Source organism: Grammomys surdaster, unplaced genomic scaffold (genome assembly GCF_004785775.1).
Source record: "Grammomys surdaster isolate TR1022 unplaced genomic scaffold, NIH_TR_1.0 164, whole genome shotgun sequence".
NCBI classification, from domain to species: Eukaryota; Metazoa; Chordata; class Mammalia; order Rodentia; family Muridae; genus Grammomys; species Grammomys surdaster.
The window spans coordinates 1,277,035-1,286,678 of NW_021604612.1; the positions used below are offsets into that span (position 1 = coordinate 1,277,035).

Sequence of the window (9,644 nt, forward strand, 5' to 3'; positions counted from 1 at the left end):
TGCACAGGGCCCAGCTGCTCAGTACCCAGGTGCACAGGGCCCAGCTGTTCAGTACCCCGTGCCTAGTACCCAGGTACATAGTACCCAGCTGTACAGTACCTAGCTACACAGTGCCCAGGTACACACTGCCCAGCTGCCCAGTACCCAGGTGCACAGGGCCCAGCTGCCCAGTACCCAGGTGCTTAGTGTCCAGCTGCCCAGTACCCAGGTGCTTAGTGTCCAGCTGCCCAGTACCCAGCTGTCCAGTACCCAGCTGCATAGTGCACAGCTACACTCAGCTGTCCAGTACCCATCTTCATAATACCAGCTGCATGGTGCCTGGTTGCACAGTACCCACATGCACAGTACCCATGTGCACAGTACCCGCGTGCACAGTACCCAGCTCCACAGAACCCTGGAACTTCCATTGTCCTTACAGGTAACTGACCTCTTTCCTCTCCATCTCCGTCATCCCAAACTGGTAGTGGCCCAGGAGGAAGGGCCACACTGCCCTGCGGATCTCAGGCTGGACACCTCCATAGTAGATGAGACGCAGCAGCTCCTGCTCCGGGTAAGTCTATTGGGGAAGGGTCAGAGGGCAAAAGGTCTGGTCAACAGAGAAGCCAGGGCGGCCTGCAGCCATGCCCTGCAGTCTTGTTTCTGGGGTGAGATCCCGGTGTGAATGAGCAAAGCCATATCTCCCGTGTCTGGAACATTCTCCAAAATGCCTGTGTTAATAGCTTGGTACTATTGGAAGCTGGTGGGGCCCTGAAGAGGAGAAGCCCACACAGGTTTAGGTCACAATGGAGGATGGTGGCTCAGCCCCACAGTAAGCCTTTCTGGTTGGCTCCTTTGCCATGTTGCCCTGTGCTGCCGAAGGCCCACAGTAACAGGGTCCACAGACCTAAATCTCTACAATGTGAGCCAAGATGAACATCTTTTCTTTATTAGCTTCCAGGTCTGGGAACTTGTTAGAGGAACAGAGAGATAACATACTACAGGGACCTGTAATTAATTCTGATATCACTGGAGAAGCTAATAGCCCAACCCACCTAACCACCCACCAGTAGGGGCCATTACTTCATGGAGGACCCACACAGGGAGTTATAAGGACAAACCATGCAGGTGTGTGTGTTTGGGGGAGGGGGCAAAAGTGTGAAGTGGAGAAAGAGATAAACATGTGATCAGGGAAACTGACTTCATAGACTGGCAGGTGTGAAGGTGCATGCTGCAACTCAAGCGCCCTGAGCAGGTCAAGATCATATTTAACTACACAGAGAGCTTGAGGCTAGCCTGGGCTACATGAGGCCTCATCTAGAATAAAGTAGTTAAAAAAAAAAAAACAACCCAAAACCAAAAGAAGAGGAGAAGTGGAGAGAGAAGGGAGGGAGGGGGAGGACAGAGAGGAGGAAAGGGGGGGGGGGGAGGCATGTGCCCAAGACAGTGCCTAAGGAACTAGCATTCCCCTTAATTAACAAATGCAATCTCATCTCCAGTCAGCATGAGGAAAATTACTCTAAAGCAAAACAATCCAAAGTGAACACTTCCAGAAGCCTCTTCTCACACCAACAGCGTGTTCTGCACAGGGGGTGGGCTTAGGGCTTCCTGGAGTGTGGCTTGGCTTTGTTATTTTAAGAAAAGTCATAAGGACAAGCAGCAGCGACAGTGTATCATTCCTTGGGTTGCCATGGGAACTCTGACCCCCTAGGTAGATAATGTCAGCGTCTTTAGAAATCAGAAAATCAAAACCAGTTATGGCACAAATGCAAAGTGTTCATTAGAAAAAACTTCTTTCCTCAAGGGGTAGGGGGGCTCTCCGAAGCTATTTGGGTCTCCAGTGCTTCATTTAGTTTTTATTTCATGTGCATGAGTGTTTTGTCTGAATGTAACTGCACCATGTGCCTATAGAGGCCAGAAGACGGAGTCAAGTCCCCTGGACCTGGAGGTTGTGAGCCAGCATATATGGATACTGGCAACTGAACCCAGGCCTTCTAATACAGCAGCCAGTGCTTTTAACCACTGAGTCATCTTGGCTTTTTTTTTTTTTTTTTTTTTTTTTGGTTTTTCGAGACAGGGTTTCTCTGTGTAGCCCTGGCTGTCCTAGAACTCACTCGGTAGACCAGGCTGGCCTCGAACTCAGAAATCCGCCTGCCTCTGCCTCCCAAGTGCTGGGATTAAAGGTGTGCGCCACCACCACCCGGCCATCTTGGCTTTTCTTTATGAGTTATAAAATGGCTCCTCTGAGGTTTCTCATTTCTTTTTGAGGACATTTAGGAAGTTTTGAGTCTCTAGGAGTTTGTGAGTTCTGTTGTCAGTTTGTTGGTACATACATTTCCATGGTGTTCACATGTTCAATCCATTCCTTTGCCTGTGGAGCCTGTAGTGGTGCCCCCTCATTGACTTCTGACTGGTCACCTGCGAACCCTCCACACACTTGTGGTTCTAAGGTGTTTCCCAGCTTTGCTGGTCTTCCCTAAGAGCCTGCTTTACTTGCATTCCTTATCTCTGTTCTCTGCATGTGCTTAATTTGTTCTGATCACTGTCTTTCCTCCCGTCTGCCTGCTTCAGGTTCAGTTTGCTGCCCGTCCCCCACCCCATCCCCCATTCCTAAGATAGAAGGTTAAGTTGTTGATTTGACATCTTTCTCCATTTTACTTTATAGGTACAAAACCTGGACCTATCTATGTATGCATGTATGCATATATGTATGTATAATGCATATATGCATATATGTATGTACAATGTATGTATGCATATATGTATGTATGAAGTATGTATGTTACATATATGTATATACAATATATGTATATTTATTTTATGATTGTTGATTACGTGCATGAGTTGATGTGCACTGTGCATATGCCTGATCCCCTGAGAGGCCAAACGAGGGTAGCGGATCCCGTGGAACTGGAGTGACAAGCCCCGGTGAACTGCCTGATGTGGGTGTTGGGAACAGCAAGTGCTCTTAACCACTGAGCCATCTCTCCAGCTCCTGGATTGTAAGACAATGCTATGCTAAATTTTAATATTTCTTGTTTTGTTTATGGTCTTGGATCTTATTTCCTGTAAACGCCGTAGCTGCAATTATTTTCTAGAATGATATGAGAGGCGATGATAGTAAGAATAGAAAAGCCACTTCTGGGACGCTTGAATCCACTAGACTACATTTCCCAGATTCCTTTGCAGCCAGGTGTGATCATATGACCGTTTCTGGCCAATGGGGTGTGAGAAGTAATGGAAGCTTTTTCTGGCCAGGGAATAACGGGAGGAAGTTGGTGGGTTCCTTCTTGTCTTCTCAGGTGACTATGAATGGCAGGGGATGGTGGGTTCACAAGCACTTCAGATTAAGAAGGAAGTACACCCACTGTCAGTGAGAAACAGACCCAGTGTTTCCAGGTTACAAGACAGCGGGGACTGTTTGTTCCTTGGATTCAGTGTACCAAGCACAGGAAGGCGGCTAAGCCTTGAGAAAGGACTACACAATAGGGGGATGGGGTGTTCAATGACATAGTTTTGGCTCATCCATTTTTCACCCAATTTGACCTTAAACTCCCAAATTGGATCACGGAAGCACTCCGGGGACGTCAGAAACAGAAGACGTGGGCTCTTCTCCCAGAGATCAGATCTGGAGCTGAGCCTAGAAGCCAGTCAGTCCCACAGCTCCCCAGGAACCAGCAGGCTCACGCAGTGTCCGTGGGAGGCTGAGAGAGTACTCTGGCTTATCTATTTCAGGTTTTATTACACTATAATCAACTTCTAGGAACTCATTCTCAAAATCAAAATGCCAAGGGTACAGGAGGGCGTGCGCTAGTGCTGCTACTGCTGCATTACCGGAAAAGGATTTTTAAAAAAAGAGTTAAAAGGAAGCCAGGCCTGGTGTAGGTGGGCAAATCGAACTCCAACACTAGGGAATGATGTAGGAGGGTTGTGAGTTCAAGGCCAGCCTGGGCTATCTAGTAAGAGTTCTCCCCCAACTCAAGCAACAATAAATTAGAAGGGAAAAAAAAGTGAGAATTTTGTCAGCAAGAATTTAAATAAACTGTGGGCCTCAGTATTTCTTTGGGATCTGAAAGATGAGCCTTCATTCAAGGGCTAGGAGAGTAAGCTGCCCACTGAAAATAACAGAACGTTAACGGTATAGATCTAGAGGCTGAGAGACGACTCAGCAGATAAAGGTGCGTGCTGCCAAACCTGGTGAACTGGTTTCTGTGTGGTGGAAGGAGAAACTTTACATCTGCAAGCTGTTGTCTTCTGAGCTCCGTGTGCATAGTGTGGCATTTGTACACCCCCTTCCAACACACATAAAAAAAGATAAATATAAAAAAATTAAAAAGAAATTTAGATGAGGTGGATACAAATATATTCCTATCATTCTATAGCTATAGACGAGAGATCAAAGATATGATAGATAACTTTAGAAACTCTGTGTCTATGTAATAAACAGAAATATATGAGATCTATATAAGACACAGGCATAAATATCTCTATGTATTTGTAGACGTGTCGATTAAAAATCCCGATGAAGTATACAATATATATCTTGTATGTCTTTGTTTGTTTGTTTGTTTGTTTGTTTTCTGAGACAGGGGTCTCCCTTTGTAGCTCTGGCTGTCTCAGAACTCACTGTGTATAGACCAGGCTGGACTTGAACTCAGAGATCTGCCTGCCTCTGCCACCTGAGTGCTTGGATTAAAGGTGTGCGCCACCAGTGCCCAACTTCTCTATTTCTTCACAGTGGTGGACGAGGTGGGATCATGCCTCACGCTCCTGTGCCTTGACTTCCCCACTACGGTGGGACACACGTGGAACTGTGAGCTACAATAGCTACAATAAGCCCTTACACCTTTAAGTTGCTTGTGCGGGGTTACGACTGCAACAAGAGAGAAACTGCTGCATATAATTCCACATAGCTTTGTAGCTATAGATACAGCAACAGGAGAGAAACTTTGTTGCATATAAATCCACACAGCTTTGTAGCTATAGACACAGAAACAAAGACAAGGGTACAGGCAGATGACTGACAGCGCTGGGGCAGGCACTCAGGCCGTAGCCTGAGTCAGACCAACAGGATCAGAGCATGTGCCAAGGCCACAGCCCACATGCACCCCAAAGTAGGTATGAACTTGGTCCAACACATAATCAGTAGCTTAATCAGAACATTATGCTAAGTAGCTCAGGCTATCCTGGAACTCACAAAGTGGCGTAGGCTTGCCTCAAACCCGCAATCCCTCTGCCTCAGCTTTGTGAATGCTGCAATGACAGGTATGTGCCACCATCTTCAGATGAGCTGCCCTTTCTCTTCTTTTCAAGGTTGAATAGACCTAATGCTTGGGCCCTGAAGGGTTTCAGACTTTCTTGCAAGTTTGAATACACACACACACACACACACACACACACACACACATATATATATGTATGGGTTGGTTCTAAGTCCATGTGTCTAACATACACTTATTCACACAGCCAGCAAGTCACTTTATATGGTATTTTTAGTGCATGGCATGTTTGTGACCTGTCATGTGAGGTCAGGTGTGTGATTTTCCATTGGGATTTTTATGTCAAAGAGTTTCAATTCCAGAACATTTTGGACTAGGAGTTTGTTTAGGATTGGGATACTGTATATATACATGTTTCTCGACACCCTCACCCTTTCATCTGGATGGCGCTCATATCAGCTGTGGGTCTCTGGACTTGATGCTCCATGTTCAGACAGGCATGCCTACCTGGGTTCCCATGAGTCTGATCTGACAAGACGGCCTCCCCCCGCTCTGCCCTCTGGTGAACAAGCCCAGCTCACCGTGCTGTCCTGGATATATTGCTCCCAGATGCTGGCCGTCAACCCTTGCCCAGCATCACAGGGCAGGTCTGGAGACACGATCATGTGATTGACCAGGGCCGACAGGTGGGTCCTCACGGTGGACAGGTGTCTGCAGTAGGCGAGCCCTGGCCGGGGAGGGAAGACAGGCTTCATCTTCTGCCTACCACACTTCACCAAGTCTCTCCTGGAAGCTCCTCGGGGATGTCCTGTTACCCACCTCAATCTTAGGAACCCTCAACCCGGAAAATTCTCACTGTCCTCTTTCCAGACAAGGAAAGTGAGACGAGGGCGCTGTCGCTGAGTGTCCTAACAACTAAACCTAAAGGACATTTTGTTTTGTCTTTGGACAGACACCATCTTCCTATGCTGGAAGCCACCACATTTAATAGATGTGCTGTGGGCAGGGGAGGGACAGGGAGGTAGGAGGAACCAAGAACTTCTGGGCTCACTCTGGGCCTGCCTCCCATTCCTATAGAAAGAACAAAGGCCGAATGTGGACAGAATAATCCCTGCTGGATGGAGAAGGGAATGTCCGAGAGATGCCAAGTACTCTGCTTGCTTTCCAAGCTCGTCCTGTCCCCCTCAAAGGAGTGCATGCCACAAGCACCTTCATCCACTTTGCCCTGGGAACCTTCCCGGCACACAAGGCACTCGATAATGCTTCTCGAAGACTACAGCAGGAACGGGACCTGTACTCACATCCATAGAAAGCTCTGGAAAGGATCTGGTACTTCATGTTATCACAGAGCAGTTTCAGTGGGGCCCTGCAGGAGAAGTAGGGAGCAGAGAGATACACACAGCTTAGCTGCTCTACAAAGGAACCATTCACGATCCACACGGCAGATCAAAGTCAGCCGTCAGGGCGGAGGGAGGCTGCCGTGGCTCCCACCCACACGCCCCTTCTCTGTCACAGCCCAGGTTTCTGTTGGGGGACCACCACTTTATAACGTTGTGTCTCCACGGCCTGGAAGCCGTGTACACCTAGTACATGATCCGGGCAGATGACGGGCTGAGAAGCGGTCATGTGATCCAACCTGGACCAATGAGAATCAGCCCTCGTTTTTTTTTTTTTTTTTTTGCTGCGTCTACCTGAAAGCACGCCCTTTTTCCTGCCTGAGTTTCTAAGCCAGTAGGATAAGCCGTAGTGGCTGCTGGAAGTCTTGGCCATCACCAGGGTGGGCCACCCCAAGAACACAGCACCATAAAGGCACTGACTCAGCCCACACATGGAGACCAGGAGAGTTGTCCCCATTCTGAGCACCTGGATCCAACTAGGCTTGAAAACACTGTGCCCCCGAACTTCTCAATCCTGCAAACGCATCTTTCTTTTCCTGTTTTCTTTTTTAAGATTTTTTTTTAAGATAGGGTCTCATTATATACCCCAGGCTAGCCTGGGACCCACAGCCCTCCTGCCTCAATCTCTAGCCTTCTCCAACACACACATTCATTTCCTCTCTCCCCATCCCTTCCCCTTGAACCAGTTTGAAGGAGTAGCCTGTGGGTTTGGCCCCGTGAACTAAACTAAGTAGGCAGGTCTCAGGGCTGCTGATTCTCCCTGCTCAGTGCTTGTCGGAAGTGGAAGCAAAAGAGTAATACCCAGTACTGCCGTTTGGGGAGATGGGCTGTGAGCTCTTACAGAGAATGGACGACTCTCTGTGTATCTATCCTGAGGCTACCCCAGGGATACCATTCAAACCCAGCAAGCCTGAAAAGGGAGCACAGCTAAAGTCCTGGGAGTGATTGTCCCTCCTCTTGCCCTTAGGATGTGACGCTCAGGTTTGCTCAAGGTGCATACAGGAGCTATTCCTCAGGCTTGCAATTATGCAAGGAGGTGAGCTTCTCATTGACAGAGGTATGAAAGTCGTTGCTCGGAGGGCAGACACTGGGCAAAGTTCTCAGTGGTCCACGGTGACCACTTCTATTTCCTTGTAATAGCCCTACTAAGTTAATGTGCCCTGAAAGAGCACACAGAACGTATGGCTGTCATTAAGTAATATCTCTGGCTCCTGGTGCATGCTGGGCCTGTATTCCTTGGCCTCACTGTGAGTGGGACTATTGAGTTGAAAAACAGAAATATCATTGCCTCCAATATTGTGGCCTAGCGACATCCAAGATGGATGTCCTTTAGAAAGCGGGCCCATGGCACACAGGATTCTCCAGCATTTGCTGCAAAAAGCCATTGTTCTTTCAGGACTGTTTGTTACTGCAACAGAACGTTATCCTGACATACACATGCAAGGGAACTCCAGTGACCAGCACCACATGAAGCCATGATTTAAACATAGCTCCATGCGTTCACACCTCCCCAAACTCAGGGCGAGGCAAGAGATAGTCACAGGACTTTGGTTTGTGCTTCAAGCTCCTCCCTGAAGGAGGAGCCTAAGCCCCGCCTACCTCTCATGGTTACAGCCATTGGTTGAGCTGCCGTCAGCTGAGCCGCTTTGCGAACAGGAAGAGCAGGAGGACTTCCGAGGACTGGGTTGCCATAGGGATGGAAGGTTGTTCATAGAGACATCCATTAGGTCCTGGGGCACTATGGTGGATGGTGGGTGGAAAAGGGGCTCAGCAATAACCTTGGTTAAACCAATGTGTATGACAGAAACCTCACCCCAAAAGCAAGCAGCATCTCCAAAGCTGGCTTAAGGACAGGGAGGATCTGAGTGTGACAGTCCCAAAGCACCCAACCACAATCGGATGTTGTCCCTGAGTCCACCTGATCCAGTGAAAGCCACCACCAAGATTCGGAGGCTCTGGCTGCAGAACAGAGTGGAGGACAGTCAGAGAAGGAAGGAGAGAGGAAGGAGTGCAGAGCCGGAAGACAGGCCTATTCCAGTGCAGAGAGCCTCACCTTGCCATGCCCCCACTCAGTTCTGTTCACAGGAAGGTGACATTAGGGTAGGGGTCCTACTGGACACTTCCTGGAAAAGGCTGGGAGCCTGATTTCCTAGACATAAACCCCACAGGAGCTTGTGTGGTCAGAATGGAGGGCACTAATCCCAACACACAAGCAGAGTTCTGGGGCCAGGGAGCCTGGCTAGGGAAGGTAGCAGCACCGTTCACATTTCTGAACTGGAAATCACCTTCAACAGCTGGCTCAGGTGGGGAGCTCCCTAAAAGGCCACATGCCTGTCTAGCACCACTGATGTCCTGCAGACAAAACCCTCAAACGTACCCAGCTTGTTATTATAGATTCTCTCAGTGCACGGTATAGATGCCAGGCATTGGACTCGGGCTGTCAGTCACGGTGGCAGACACCTTTACTCGCTGAACCCTCTTGCTGGCCCAAGACCTGGCTTCCTCTTGCTGTTTTCCAGTCAAGGATGTAAAACCATGCTAAGCTCGTAGGGGCTGGATTTGGGCCCTGGTCTGGGGTTTGCTGGTCCCTCCTCTAGGATGTTAGACAGGTGGTCATTTTCCCACATTTTCTCCTATGAGCTTTTTTTTTCTATGAGCTTTTCTCATAGGCTCTTCTGATCCCCGAGTGGGAGGGAGACACTTGTCCCTCTCCTTGTCATCAGAGCTCAGTGACTGACTGGGTCACCATAACCCACTAGACAGAGAAGCACACTGGCTATAGAATGAGGCTCTCGCATCTGCTGACAGTGACTGGCTCTACGCTCCTTCCTCTCACAGACTCATCACTGAGCTAACCAGAAAATGCCCTGGTTCTCAGCCTGTCTCGGGGAGGCAGAAGGCGGGCAACCATCCACCAATGAGTCACAGAACCTAACTGCTGCCTTCTTCAGGGCGGATACTGAAGGGCACAGGGCTGCCTTCTGCAGGGTGGGGTGGGTACTGGAGGGCACAGGGCTGCCTTCTGCAGGGTGGGGTGGGTACTGGGGGCACA

General features: G+C 49.0%; 1 protein-coding gene across 2 annotated transcripts in view; it reads right to left on the minus strand.

The window, feature by feature from the left end:
- The window catches only part of Sgsm1 (small G protein signaling modulator 1), a 69,668-nt gene that overhangs the window by 26,382 nt on the left and 33,642 nt on the right, over nt 1-9,644 (minus strand). For both annotated transcript variants that reach the window (XM_028765431.1, XM_028765432.1), the window contains 4 exons: nt 8,192-8,330; nt 6,497-6,561; nt 5,777-5,922; nt 428-556 (listed from right to left, as the gene is read on the minus strand). In XM_028765431.1, coding sequence (XP_028621264.1) covers nt 428-556; nt 5,777-5,922; nt 6,497-6,561; nt 8,192-8,330 — 479 coding nt within the window. The remainder of the gene's footprint in view (nt 1-427; nt 557-5,776; nt 5,923-6,496; nt 6,562-8,191; nt 8,331-9,644) is intronic.